The 15094-nt window shown below is 46.2% G+C and overlaps 1 protein-coding gene across 6 annotated transcripts in view; it reads right to left on the bottom strand.

Annotated features, from left to right (window-relative positions):
* Positions 1-1046: 1046 nt before the first annotated feature.
* Positions 1047-15094, bottom strand: part of COL6A3 (collagen type VI alpha 3 chain) — a 65290-nt gene continuing 51242 nt past the window's right edge. For 4 of the 6 annotated variants that reach the window (XM_062579221.1, XM_062579224.1, XM_062579226.1 and 1 more), the window contains 9 exons: positions 14100-14798; positions 12762-12864; positions 12101-12375; positions 10911-11171; positions 8954-9028; positions 6437-6616; positions 6273-6323; positions 2428-2598; positions 1047-1906 (listed from right to left, as the gene is read on the bottom strand). In XM_062579221.1, coding sequence (XP_062435205.1) covers positions 1866-1906; positions 2428-2598; positions 6273-6323; positions 6437-6616; positions 8954-9028; positions 10911-11171; positions 12101-12375; positions 12762-12864; positions 14100-14798 — 1856 coding nt within the window. In that variant the 3' untranslated portion in view covers positions 1047-1865. The remainder of the gene's footprint in view (positions 1907-2427; positions 2599-6272; positions 6324-6436; positions 6617-8953; positions 9029-10910; positions 11172-12100; positions 12376-12761; positions 12865-14099; positions 14799-15094) is intronic. The other 2 variants (XM_062579222.1, XM_062579223.1) reach the window with 2 other exon arrangements.

Genomic DNA, 15094 nt, shown 5'->3' with positions numbered 1-15094 from the left:
GTGGGGCAAAAACACTTTCGTAAGGAGCGACAGGGAGGAAGGGGCTCTGTGGTCTGCCCCTACACACCGTGAAATGCAGAGCAGGCTGCTCTGCTCTCCAAACAGGCCACAGCCAAATGCGGCCATTGCAAGTAATAATAATAATAATAATAATAATAATAATAATAATAATAAAGTTACCCATTCCCCTCTTTTATAACAAAATCTTTGCCGTGTGCTCAGAGAGGGTGCCAAAGGCACAGCGCAGCGTCCCAAGCCCCGCCACCAGTGTGCCTTGGAGACCCAGCATCTCCTGCGCTGGGCTTGGGATCATCGGGCTGGCTTGGTACTGACGGGAAATTTTGGGAGCTGAGCTGTGGGCTGAGAACAGCATAAAAGCTGGGACATCTAAGAAAGCAAATCGGTGCAGGGAAAGCTCCCTGAGGGCTGCGTTCAAAGGCATCATGTATAACCCACGTGGAGTGGCTGCCTCATCGCGTCCTTGTATAGATGTCTCATGTGCCTGAAGTGCTTCAGCAACTAGCACCCATAAGCGTGTGGCAGGCGGACACCAAGTAGCCTTCTCCTCATGACAGTGCCACCCTGTCTCTTGGAGGAAAACACGGGAGAAGCCCCGGACTGTAGACTTGGTGTCCTTCCCAAGACAGGTATCAGCTCTAACAAATGTATCCCTGTTCTCTGAAAGTGAGTAAGTGCCCAAGATGGGGACTTCACAGCCATCTCCTGAGACATCCTGGTGTCCACCTCATTCAAAGTTGGAAAACCGCAGGTGGTATTTCCCCCTGAATTCTCCCACTACCCTTTACGGGTCAGTGGCATTTCCCCAGAAGCTGGCTGGGGCAGGAGGTTGGGACCCCAGTGGAGCAGCATGTTGGGGAGGCTGCTCCGATGGCCCACAGCTCTGGGGAGACCAACCTCCAGCGTCTAAAAGGGCTCTACCCATCCCTCAGGGCCCTTCAGCTAGGAAGTAGGGAGGTAATGCACGCAGCTGATCACCTCACCAAAGCCCACCATGGCTTTTTAAAAGAGGAGGACAAGAGCAAGAGTTTCTCAAAACCTCCGTTAGACTTTATTTAAAAGTTCTTTGTATAGACTTCCTGAAACAAAATCCACAATAAAAATAAAATTCCCATCCCACCCGCCCACCCCCAAAAATTGCTTTGCTTTGTATTTTATAAAACATAGAACATTAGAAGAATGCCAGAGACATTCTACACCACAATTTAAAAATTCTTTAACTGAGGCCTTGGTCCCAGCAGTGCATTTGCATTCAGAAACCTTGCTTCCTTTTCCTCGCTAGTTCGGTTGGCCACATATGGTACAAATGCATACAAGAGATCTAGTCTGAAATCTAATCCAGCAAAAGGAAAAAACAAAAGAATGAAAAGTTGAACCGCTTGTTTATCAGAATTAGCTACTCTCTTAGACAAAGTCTTTCCATGTAAAATTATACTCAGTTATGAAAATGATAAAAGCAAGCATGTAACAGTTGAAGTGAAATTATTATGATGATTTTTTTTTTCTAATTTTTACATCGCCTTAGGTAGGCAGACTGCCGGAATCAGAAAGAAAGGGTAATTTAGAGACACGTTGAGACACGGTAACAATCTGCAATTAGGTAAATATTTCGTAATGTTGAAGCTATACAATATAACCCGGACACATGTAGCACTCAGTCCACAAACAGTTTAGCACCATATTGATAGGTCATGCAGCAAAACACTTTCTTCAAGGTTTGCTCAGAAGGTAAAAGCATGAAATAGTACAGTGCAAGGTAGTCTATACCCTTAGCTTCTACAGGGGTAAGGTGGCAACGGCCGACGTTCCTGGTTGTCTCCGAGGTATGTGTTGGCAGGTTGCTGCCTCTATGTTCCTATTGTCGTCACAACGCCAGGGTTAATGGTACCTGCAGAGGTGGGATGGAGAAAGAGAAAACAGATGAGGTTGTTTCGTGCATGGGCGGCAGCACAGGATATTGAAGGAGGAGAAAAGCCATGGTGGGAAGAGGCGGCTCTGCCTGGTGAAGATGGGCTTATCTGCAGATCTGCAGTGTGCTGGCGCCAGTATGTGACTCTCATTGACTTCAGCAGCATGCCAACCCTGCCAGGCTGCAGCAAGGGATGGGGAAACATGGACAAGAGTAGGATTTTTAACCAAAGAGCTTCACAATCAATTTGCAGCCTGTCTGAGAGATTTTATTTATTTACTTATTTATTGGAAGCTCCTACCGGCCTAATTGCCAGGAACGTCTCCTGTGGCCAGTCCAACATGCTAAAACCAGCCTGCTCTAGCTACAGTGATGCACCAGACTTCTACTGGCATAGCTACAGGGACACCACCATGCTGTGCCACTTGAGCTAGGAAATGGTGCCTTTCCATGCCTGGCCCTCTTCTCCAGATGTGAGCACCTGGGCATGCACTACTTACCAGAAACGCAAACTTTTTCACAGTCTTTCTGCGTGTTAAACCTGTTGTCGTTGCCTCCGCAGCCGCCGTACCAGAACCTGGCGCAGCTCTTGGTCTCGGTGTCGTAGTACCATTTCAGCACAAAGTTCCTGCAGGTCCCCTCATCTTTTTGCAGCTGGCAGATATCTGTGACTGCAAATAAATGCAGGAGCGAGAAGGTTCAGCAATAGACGTGGGGTCCTGCACCTGGGACACATGCACCCTCACTGCCCGTGTGTGCCGCCTGATGTTGGCTATGTTAGTTGAACCTGATCTAATGACTGATGATTTTTGCTCCATCTAGGCATGGCTTGTGCCTGTTGTAAAGTACTATAACGTGCGGGCCAAAAATCATGCTCTTGCAGGACTCATTTCTCTCTGAAATCGTAGTTAACAATCCCAAGGCTTTCTGAAGTCCCTTTTCGAACCATACAGGGCTCTGAGAAGTAGCCCTTTGCTAACAGAGAAGGTCCTTGAACTGGCTATGATCCTAGAACTGCTCATATGAATGAAGGGTTTGCAAGAAGAAATACTCGATGCTGGCAAAAGATAATTTTATATTCACCTTTCTGTGATTTTGCCTCCACCTGGCAATAGTCAAAAGCCATCAGTCACTAATTACAGTGGGTTGACGGATCTTACCCAGCCTCTATCCTACCAGAAGCAAAGTCGCAACATATCAGCGAGTTGAACACATGAAAGAATAGACGGATATAGGGTGAATATATAAAAGGTGCATCCACAAACAAGTCTGATTAAAGAAAAGGCGTATTAAACCCTCTGAATGTTTTCAGGGGAAGAAGGACACAGCAGTCCATCCCTGAAACCCTGACTAGAAAGTGGTTCTGGCAAGAAATCCTAGCAAAGAAAAAAAACGTCATGGTGGCAGGTTTACTTTAAAGGAAATTGTGGCTGATGCTGGCAGCTGCTGAGAACACAGGAATGCTACAATAAGTCCTCAAAGATGGGTCAGGTCTACGGGTAAATGCAGAAATTGCTGTCGCAGACCTATCGGACAGCTCTCGTCGGAGCGCGTGGGCGTACCTTGACGCAGCGATGCTGCTGCACGGAGCCTGCCAAAAAAGAAACCGTTTCTACCTCGGTGGTTTAGCTCCTTTTCGGCTCTCCTGCTTGTAGAAGTTGCTCTGTGCTATGAGCAAGTACGTTGGAAAGGATCCTTGCTGAAAGAAACTCCGTCGTGCAACGGCTCACAAACTCAAGTTGTCCGGGCTCTGTGCTGCAGCCGAGACGGAGATTTATCGGTTTGTTTTAAGCACTACGTTTGCTATTTGGATAAGAGGAGCTGGGAAAACCTCCTTTCCAAGAGAGAAGGCATTTTTAAAAGGAGTATCCTGGCCATTGATGGTTTTATTTGTTCAGTTATAAATGCGGCCTTTGAAAGTAGGATTTCTTTTTTAATCTGTTTTTCCCTGGAATTTGAAATCAATATTGACCTTTCAATTCAGCTTTGCTATTGGACTCCTATAGCCAAAAGCTTCCTCAGGCCTTTGGCAGGCTCTTTCCCCCCTCCTTTTTTTTTCCTTTTTTTTATGATTATTATTTTTAAATCCATCTCCCTTCTTTTCTGTCTTCCAAACTATTGCAAGCCAGGAGATGCAAATACAGGAATGACTGCTCCAAAGCCCGTGCACCCTCCAGGCAATCCAGCCAGCAAGCAAAACATTCAGCTCATGAGAGGCGTAATACAGTTTTTCTGCACAGCCCAGGGTCTAGACAGCTAGATGTTTTTTTACCCCTTTATTCTCTTTCAGGGTGGAATTAGCGCTCTGGATCAGCTGATGCACAGGGTAGCTCAACTACCATTTTTAGCGGCAGATCCAGTTTCAGTGCTGGCTTCAAGGAAGGCTTCTGCGTTCTATTAGCTGAATATTCACCCGAATCCTGGTGGTCGGATCGCAGCCCTTCACGCGCGCGGGCTGGCACCGCCCTCCGCTCTCAGAGCACGAACGGTGCGATTTAATCCAGCCACGTTGAGTAACTGCCCCAGTTCAAACAGGGGCTGCTCAGTTATCCCCAGGGATCCCTTTGCAGTTGAACAAGTGCATGTCGTCCCCCGCCCCGGCAACCCCCCGAAAACCAGTGCCAAAAAGAAGTAGCAGTGAGTTAAAATGTGTTTTAAGCTGTGGCCAGCCTTGGCAGATTCAAAAGATGGGGCGGCCACCACGAAATGGGAGTTTAATTCTGGGGAAATGTCTGAGCTCCTCAGCTGCACGTATATTAAATTTTGCCATGGTAAAATAATAATAATAATTAAAGGTTATCACAGAATTTACAAGGCTTTACTTGGGAGATGGGCCTGGAGCGTGCTTCCTTTCCGAAGAGGATTTGGAAGATGAACTTGTTTCTCAGTATTGCACCTGGCTGCCGTACTGGGTGCGGGCTGAACTGAAAGCCCGCTCCAAGGTGCAGAGTATTAAAAGCTGAGCTTGAAGTCTGGCTGTGAACTCGTGTGCCTCTTTTTCCATGCTTCCATCCCTGGTTTTGCAGCAAACAAAAAGCTGGTGACTAGAGAGAGGGACTCGTGGGGAGGGCAGAGCCGTGTGCATCCCTGCTGGGCCCCTCAGTTGCTTTTCTTGTCTATCTGCCCAGGGCAGAATGGCGCCAAGTTGATGAAATATCAATTTAGCCTGAATAACAGTGGCTGGAAACATCATCAAGACATGTGATGCTGATCAGAAAGGGCTGGTCTATGGGCCTGGGCTAGCAGAAACATGTATCCTCCGGCGAAAAGCCTGCAAGAAGGCTTCCCTCTTCCATAATGAGACACTTCCAGTTTCTCCACCAACGATGCTCCAGGACGTGTTTAATCGGGAGCTGAAATCATTGGCCAAACTGGAAGTAAAGATAAGATCCATGGCCAAACTGAAGCCATAGGTTTCTGCAAAAAAGCATATGCTTCCTCTGGCTGAAAGTCCTCAAGTTGCAACCAAAAGCTCTTTGCCCATGGTGCCTATTTCCAGCACAGAAGCACTTTACGATCTCTTTTCATAAGCAGCTGCCAAAATGTTTGGGAGCCTTAAATTTGGCTTTTCAGACATTTCCGTCATTAGCCTGGCTATTAGGTACCCATGCTCATTTTGCTCCTAGGTTTCTTTCCTTACTCTAGAAAGGGACCCTGAAGCAGAGATACAAGGTTACTGGGACAGCAAGACTCTGCTGTGAACAGGTTCCTGTCTTGAACCCATCTCTGTTTAACCAGCACAGGTGATTCCAAGTCCCTGCTTTCTTCTCAGGTCTTGAAAACCTAGGAGGTTTGCAAGTATACCCCCTAATCTCAGAAATTCCTTGGGGAGAGGAGTTCATTGCAGTTTTCCTATGTGGTTCTTCCTCACCCTTGATTTTTAATTTTAGGTGTAAAAAGCAAACATCTGGATTAAAGAACCAAGCCGTGTGGAGTAACTTTCTGGAAGGGGTTTTGGTTACAGGTGCTGTAATGTTTGCTGTTCTTTGCATCTCATCAAAGGTTCCACTGCTGAACGGTGACACGGATAATGCAAATTGCTTTGGGACCATGGCACGCTCGGGTTCAGGGACTGCATGCTTCTCCCAAAAAATCTGTGAGCAGTGGTTTGCACTCAGGTCATGCAAGCGTGGTGTCTCCAGGGTGAGGCATGCAGTTAAGGGGCTCATGCGAAGCAGATGACAGGGCACGGTCACGTCAAGGAGCAAAAGCAAACCAGCTCTACGCTGTTGAAGATCTCGTATTGGCCGAGCTTGGGGAGGGCAGGCGCATGCTATGAAATGGTCAAGGTGAAATCATGGATGTGCTTTGTTCTGTGATGGGTTTTTTTGTTTGTTTGTTTTACCTGACAGTAATCTTTTCTCAAGGGGTGGCTGCTGCATTGCTTTCTCAGCTGCTGTTGGAGGAAAAGGTGTGTGGGTTTGACTTTTAAACCGTTTACTCTCTTTTCCAAACATTATTTGACAATATGATAAAATGCAAAAAGATTAACACCCACTTGGTACTTACATGGTTTCAAGCATTTGCTAACACACTCAGCTTCGGTCTCAAATCTATTGGCATTACCACCGCAGCCACCATACCAAACTTGGCTGCAGATCTTGTTTTTGTAGTCAAAGAACCACACAACCTGATAGTCCTTGCACTGTATGCCCATGTCATAGTCCAGCAAGCAAGGGTCTGGCAAATCTGCGTTGCAAAATGCGCAAAGGTCAAATGATTCTGCAAGGGTTAAAAGCTCAAAAAGCAAAGAGATTCAGCAAAACAAAACAAATAAACAAACAAACGAAGAAAACCCCAAGCGTTCAGAAATGTTGGGAACCAAAGGGGCTGGATCCAGCCTTTGCAGGTGACTTGGGTCACATCTCTGTGAGTCCGTTTCCTTGTATTTCTAAACGCAACTCTTCCCTGGCCTCCAGCTTTCCTCTCCCCGCTCTTGGATACATCACTTCTCCAAATCTGAAGTCCCCGAGCCAGAGTGGCGGGAACCTATTACTCCCAGCTGATGTGTGGGATCAGGCCCTCAAACAATTACCCCTGCCTATTTTCAAAGCTATTTGTCTTGACGTTGATTTTAATTTTTAAATGTGTTTATTTTAGTTTTAAAGGCAAGCCACACCTGGTAGATTTTAAATGCCTTAACAAGTATTTAAACATATGCTCCTTTCCTGCCCAGAAATGATATCTTAGGACCAAATCCCAGTGTTTTTATTAGCACAGAAAGCTGGGTATCATGACCCATATAGTGGGTCCATGCTAGCATCAGCTTTGCCTATATAAGGACTGCAGAATTTGGGGCTTCTTTGGAGATATGTGGGAAGATTTATGTGCAGGCCTCTTTCCTAAAGCAGACCCTTCACACAGAGGACTGGGGAAGACTCAGTTAAACAACCGCCTCCAAATCCGCTGCTCTGGTTAATGTCTTTGGCCAGCTGAAGGACTCCAGATGAGTGGTGCCATCCTTGGAGGCCTTCAGGCAGCTTTTTCCCCCAAATTACCAACTGCCATAAATTCTTGGGCAGAGATGCTCACAGTAAATGAGACATGATACCCAGCCCACTCCTAGGAGCTGAGATGTAGATGTCTGCATTTACTTTTGAACCGCAAGTACTTCAATGTACGTGCAGTCAGATAGCTAAAGGATCTCAGTGCAGCTATGTTCCTTCTAGGCCACAGAGTGCACAGTGTGTCCATCTTCTGCTTGGGCAGACAAAGCTGTGCAACGCTACACCTCTTGTTTCCAAAAGGCTGATGGGTTAAACAAAGCCAAGGGCTGTGATTTTCACCTTGGGGAGACAATCCAGGTGGTGGCAGAGAAGAAATCTATGCAGCATGAGTGGAGACAAGGAAAGGGCGGGATGTTGCAAATGTAGAAGAGAGGAATGGTTCAGAGCATCACAGTGATGATGGGACATGCAACAAGACAGAGAAATGAAATGTTCCTTCCCTGGAGGCAGCCCCGTGGCCTGTCCATGGCAGCCAACCCCACCAAAGTCCTCAGCAGGCTGGAAGCAGCCTGGCCTGAACTCCCTGCTCTTCCTGATCGCCACGAACATCCGGACTGCCGCAGCAGCTCTGAAATTCTTACTGTTGTTCAATGCACTTCACCACCATCTCTCCACATTGTTGAATCTCCTTACAAAGAAAATGAGCTATGGTGGGACCAAAAAGGGTTAAAAAAAAACCCAGAAGAATGACTATTCAGAGGACAAGGTTTGTATGCCAGATCCATAGCCTGTGTCAGCAGTAGGACTATGCTGCTTTATGATGGCTGAGAGCCCTTCCACATTTGTGGAAGAAGGGCTACAGCCTGGCACTTGCAGTACGATTAAATATAATAGCGTTGACATAATGAGCTTGACATCAATGAAAGTGATGAGATGAGGTATCAACAGCTACAATGGTTATGGGTTACTAAAACAGGTTAATGCAGTGAACAATAGAGTAGGATCTGACAGCTTATTCATTAATGTGTTATTATGATAAGCCACTGATGCAGAGAAAAAAAAAGGGGGGAAGGGTAGCTGGACTTAAACTGGAGGGAGAGACTATAATTTAATTCAGTTTTACTCCAAAATTGTTCAACACTGGATCCCCTGCTCAACTTTTACTGTTGGACACACCCTTGTTTAGAGCCCTGTGTTAAACCAAGACCCAGTCTCTGCCCCCAAATCTGGGAGATTGAGCAAACAAGCATCAGGTGATGCTCAGCTATTTCTACATGTAGGTCAGCTGGGGTTACTGTAGAGTTCTGAGTGTCTCTGGCAGGGGAAGTTTGGAGAGTAGCATGTGCTTGGGCTGTAACTCAACCCTTTCCAGTGACGGAAACAGTGATGGATTGTTGCAGCTTCTCTGATCCTGGTAGGGTCATTCCTGCTCTGGGTTTGTGCAGGGGGCAATGGGAAGGCTAATGCAAATGGCCAGGCTCCTGATGGGAATCCTGCCTGTGGTGTGTGCAAGCATGCAGGCAGGGCCTGGCCGAGTCCCCTGCCCCGTTTCAGTGCTCCCGCTGGCGCCGGTACTCACTGCTTTCAGGCCCCTCCAGCGGTTCAGTGTTCAGCATCATGTTGGCCAGGGCTACCTTGGTCTGTGGCGGGGTCTCTGGGGAACAGAAACAGCAGTCAGCCAAAGGGAAAAGGAGCCTGCACTCCACCACCATCAGGCAGGAGCGTGCAGCCAGACCATTGCCTCAGGCAGGAGCAGCGGAGGCTGCTTCGAATAGCCAAGGCGTAGAAGTAAACAAAATCACTGGCCCCTGTTCTAGCAAGCGGAAAGCAAGACGCACACTAGTGTGCAGAAGTCAGGCCTGGATCTGTTTACCCTAGTGCATACATTTCAGAAATGTTTATTGGATGCAGCTGACACCATGAGTAATGCATGACCGCCCAGCAGCGCCAGGACAGATTCATGTTACTCTCCCCAGCAGACCGCTCCATTGTGCGGCCACGCTCTTCCTTCGGTGGTGACTCCAAAGGAGATGCTCCTGGTCTCCCACGTGAAGAGCTACTTCAAGTCATGTCCCACTCGTTGCACAGGGTGCAACTGGGCGGTGACTGTGGAGGAATGGCCATGAACACTGTAGCTTAAATTTGTGTTTGCTCCTCTGGCCTTAGAGAAGGCAGGGATTATAGGAAAAAAGTTGCGTTCTCCAGGAGAACAAGTAGGTCGTGATAGATCTAGTAGTCCTCTCTTTTTGCCTGTAACCTTCAGGGGTTCTCCAAGTGTTGCCTGAAGACCTTTTGCCTTTGGAGATGCTCTAACCACTCTCCTCCTGTAATGGCCTCACAAACCTATGGGAACTATGTTGCCAAGTACTTCCCTGGTGGAAGAAATCCCTTGTGATAGGAAGGAGAGCGTGGTTTGTGTTACACCACGCTCTGCATGATTGCATCATATTGCAACTTGCCCCTTCCCAGGGTAAGCTGTGATTCATCTTCCATGAGGCTGCAGGGCAGGAGAGGGACAGAGCCACAGAACAGCTGGATTTGCTCGTCTGTGGTAGGAGAAGGGTCGTGTTTGACTTTGAGTGACTAGTGATAGTGCAACCCAGTGGTCCAGGTAGCAGCTTGTGGGTACAGGTGGCTTTAGCCTGATTTATTCCCTTCCTAGATTTACTCTGTAGGCAATGCAATTCCTCTTGGCATCATGGGGCTCAAGTCATGGCATGCAAATGTTACGTCCACACATTGATGTCTTTTCTCAACATTTTTGCGGGCACATTTATTGCTCACGAAGGTAAGAGACCTCAAACTTGATCCAAACCCGCTGAAGTCAATGGAAAGACTCCCTATAAAACTCTGAAGTGCCAGAATGAGCCAAACACAGCACTGGCACGACCAGCACAAGCCTCTCCACACCGCCTATGCCAAACTTTAAAAATATTGGCTTTGTCTTATTAACAACCTCTAGCTATGCCAAAGGGCTTGGTGAACTGCACATGTGAGCTCTGAAAAGATTAAACTTGCACTTTAATCCCTTCTATATGTTTTTGTTGGATAACATGCTATGCAAAGCGGATAGGTAGCTATGGAAATCGCCATCTGAAAAACAGCTTTTCTTGCTTATTTTGCAATCAGGCTGGGCTGAACTTACTCTGTGTTAACCCAGTTTAACTCTCATTGTTAATTACAGCAATGTCTGCTGGACCCGACCAAGACACATTGTGTAAAGCCTCCTGCACGCACAATAGGAAAAACAGCCCCCTGGGACTTGCTTTAATTCTACCACAATCTGCGCTGATTTAATACCATTGAAGTGCCAATGTGTATTTGCCAAAGCACAGTATTCTCACTGTTTCACAAGCAGGTCCTGCTGCTGGGCTGTAAGACGCAAGATGTACAAGGACACAACTGAACATTGTCCAGGCCTGGATCACAGTTACCGATGGATTTTTCCCATCACTAATGCAGTTTTTCCATTTTTTTTTCCTGTCCAGCATCTTAAACTGAAAAACAAATGTTTGTTTTCTCCAGCGGGCACTTACTTGTGCTGAATGTTCCTGTGTAGGTCACTCTGGGTTGAGATTTCTGGTAGCCAGTAATGACTACAAGGTATTTCTGTCCGCTCCTGAGGCCTCCGATGATGCGCTCGGTGCCAGTTAGGTTTTGCTTCAGGACGAGAGAGTGATCATGTGCTAAGGTGATGGTGATGTCGAAAACATAGGAGTTCGAGGGCTCCGGGCTGACCCAGCGCAGCTTGGCGCTGTTTTCAGTGACATCTGTGATCTGGATGTCATTTGTCTTTGCTGCAATTCAAAATCAAAATAAACGCTAAGTGAGGACTTTGAACTGGAAAGGCCTTGAGGAAAAGGTGAGTTATTGCTGCAGGCAGTCTTTTCCAGGCCACAGAGACTGAATTTGGCTGCAGCCAGTTATGGAACATGAAAACCAAGTTGTGCAGAGGTGGCTAGTGGCTTTGGGCATCTCGAATGCCCAGCACCAATTTTTTTTTTCTTCTTTTTTTTTTTTTTTTTTTTTTAATAACCTGCTGCAATCTAGGAACAGTCAGAAGGCAAATGAAAGCAAACCTTTTACACTGAAAATTGTATACATATTATAACATCCCTTAAAACTGCAAACATGTCTGCTCAGATGTCTGCTCTAATGTAAGAGGGATTCACTGTATTGCTGAAACTCTTAAAGCAAAACCTCCTTAAGATCTGACATAACCTTAGATAGCTCAAAGAAACTGTTAGTGAAAAGCTTTGCTGCTCTGGACCAGGCTATGGCAGAGTATTGGATGAGGCTGTTTAGAAGTGTTACTTGGAAGCAGCAGTGGAACAAGAAACATCCAGAAATGTTTGTTCCTTGCAAGCATTGACCCTTGCAAAAGCTAATTGCTCCATTTGTACGGAGGCGGGTTCGTTGCTTGGTTTAGGGTCTGGGTGCTTTGACACATCTTCGTTGTTATTTGCTTTACCTCATACAGAGGTGCTTGCACCTCCTTGCGAGAGCACGCAGGAAAGCTCTTTTACGCTACCTTAGCTCACATGGAAAGAAGCTCATCGTTCCCCAGGAGGTGTCAAACACTGGTTAAGCGCTGAACAAATCGCAGGTATTGTTTTACCAACTGAGAATTCAAGCAACTTCCTCGTATGAATCGCCATAAGTAGCAAAACTCAGCTAAGCTATGCTATAGTTAAAAACGTTGAAAGCAAATAGGCGTTTCACGTACCGGCATGTCTTTTTCTACTGCCTGAAGTGGTGTTTGTCGTAGTACGGCCGGTGGCTTTGGTCTGGGCTGCGGTGCTCGCTGGGGTCTGTGCGGTGACGTTGGCCTGGGCTGTAGTGCTCGCTGGGGTCCGGGCTGGGGCTTTCGTCTGGGCGGTGGTGCTTGCAGCAGTGGTGGTCTTGGGGCGGGTGTTGGTATTTGCAACGGGTTTGACGCCTGCAGTTACCGTGGTGCTGGCAGTTGCAGGTCTGCTTGTAGTCACATCGGGAGCCACGTACCTGTTCGTGAAATAATAGAATATATTGTCTGATGGGTCTTGCATCAGAAAGCAAAGTTCTTGGTGCTTTGAGTGGAAAACCCCGAATAGTCATTTCTGGAATTTTTGACCTGAATGATGACAGTAGTGTATGCTTCCTTCATACCCTTAGTACATTTTTTTAATATGAAATTGAACACGAAGTCGTATGTGTGCTTCTCTATCTTTCTCTAGTAGAGAGATTTGCTGCTCCTTTGATACTGCACTAAAGAAACTGGTAACAGGCTGATAATCCTGATTATCACTGAAGTGGCTTTTTCCTTTCTTCCAGAAATTGAGAAATGAGTGCTCCTGCCCCAGGCAGACTGTCAGCAAAGCTCCTTCTCCTGCAGACAAACAGGTACTTACACTGCTTTGTGCCCAGTGTGGCTGAGGTTCTTGGCTAGCTGGTCACCCTGGAACCACTCACACTGTTTCCTTATCTCTGGAGACAGGTAGAAAGCAGAATCACCTAGAGACAAAGAGAGCCTAGCATTAAACACTGTCTTTGAGGATGGCAGGTACCACTGCATTACATATTCCTTCTTAATTAAAAATATTCTCTCTTTTCTTGCTCTGTCAAAGGCTATGTAATATCTTTTGAGATTTGATGTGGTTGCTGCAGCGCCTGAGACTGGTAGACTTGTTATTCCAACGTATAAACACAAAAGCAGTAACTACTGCGAGGGGTATACATCCTAGTTTGTCGTGTGTAAACAGCATCCTTATACAAAGCACTTGTAACCACACAGTTAATTTTTTTTTCCAACACTTAGATGTTTCCAGGACTCCTGTAAGCAGTAAATGGAGGGAAGAAAAAAAACTAACTGAGGAAACCTAAACATTTATTTGTAGGGAAAGATGTGCAGATGTCTGCTTCCTTATTCTACCGAAAGACATTCCTAACCCAAGTGCTTTGTTAGTCCAGTGGATGGATTTTCAGGATCTTTCTGATAAAACTAGTTTTCCAAGCAAGGGCCCATTTCTCGTCCCTGCTGGCCAGATCTGTTTAGGATATCTGCTAAGTGGCTTTAGCTGGAGATCTGGCTTGGGATCTCTAGCTGAGCTGAGGTATGAATTTTCAAGGTACAGTCTGCACATCCCAAACATAGTAACATTATTTATCTCTAAACAAAGACTCCTGCTCATCTGGTTCATCTCCAGATCTCTGTCTGAGCAGGGCAAATGTCTGCTAGACATGATGTTTATGTTGAAGTTAGGAAGAAAGATTTACTGGGTATTCAGGCAGTTCTGAGTGCTAGCCTGGTATTTGCACTGCAGAGGGCCAAGTAACCCAGCAGAAGCAGACCTAATGGGATACAACTTCTTGCATGGAGCAGAACAGGCCGACCACGCTGGATTACATCAGGCCACACCAGTGGGACTGCAGAGACAGAGTCAAACTGGATAGATGTGCAGAATCTACCTGATGGACCAACACACTAAAAGGTTAGCACAGCATGGGCCTGGGAGACCAAAGAAACAGACAGATTCAACTAGACAGACATGAGAAGGGACAAAACATACCAAACGGTACAGATCTTAAAAAAAGAAACTGGACAAAAGGATTGCTTCAGTGGGACCCGCTGGCCGAAAGAGTTGGTCCCACCCAGCAAACAGATAGACCAAACCTAGCAGATTAACCACACTGATGTCATATGTTGTTGCCCCTTTCATAGTACTCTTGCTGAGGCATGTTATACTTACTTCTGATAAAAGATGGCAGCAGTCTCCCAAAGCGTAGTAAGGGCTCTTCGTGAAGCTCTCCTGGCTTATCAACCAACTTGAAGAACACGTCATTAGGCTCACTAGCTAGGCTGTAGATATTCTTGGCATTCACCTTCCTGCCAATGCCCAAGACAACAAAGAAATATCCTTTGCATTTGGCGTCGATAACAACTCTTTGAAGGTACTCAAGTTCCTGTTTTTTCACTTTTCCAGTCATCATGAGAACTATGACTTTTAGATCCCGAGGGTTTGGTGCAGTTTCAAAAATATGAGCCATTGTGTGTTCAATTGCACTTCCCATAGCCCTTGTGCCATAGAGCTGGGTCATTTGGTTTTGCAGGAAATTAATGATCTTCTCTTTGGATCCATAATCAGTTAGCGAAAACTCTGTTTTTACCGGTGAGAAGCTTGAGTTGGTTTCATATTCATAAGGAGCTTGCTGGAGAACTGCAACTCTTGCATGGTGTTGAGATACTTTTGGGTCAGAGCTGATTTCCAGGTTACTTACGAGATGGGAAATGTATTTCTTCATCTCACTAAACTGCAGAGGAGTGGTGGATTCTGAGCTATCCATAATGAAGGCTATGTCAGTGTCCACATCTGTTGGGGCTGCCCGTCTGTCTCTGAATACAGGTCTCTGACTACCAAAGCCACAGACAGGGTCAGGGTCACACACATCTAGGGAAAAAATACAGAAGGTTTCATTTGGATGAACTGAAGGTGATCATCCCTCGTCCCTGTTAAAATCCCTTGCATCATATGAAATACTGCCAAGTTGTGGACGTTCATTACTTGGTACAAAAGTCATTTCATCCCCAAGCACATTCAGATATGCATTTAGTATTTTTTATGCACTGCTTTGTCCAAAGAGATCACTGAAGCTTTCTGTCATAAATGTCAGAAGGCCATATTTTGGAATGGGCATTTGGGCTGTCAAAATGGGAACAGGCCAAAAAGGTGCTTCTCTTCATAAA

The sequence above is a fragment of the Rhea pennata genome, chromosome 6 (genome assembly GCF_028389875.1).
Source record: "Rhea pennata isolate bPtePen1 chromosome 6, bPtePen1.pri, whole genome shotgun sequence".
In the NCBI taxonomy this organism is placed as follows: Eukaryota; Metazoa; Chordata; class Aves; order Rheiformes; family Rheidae; genus Rhea; species Rhea pennata.
The sequence above is the reverse complement of the archived record's forward strand: the minus strand, read 5'-3'. Positions and strand labels throughout refer to the sequence as shown.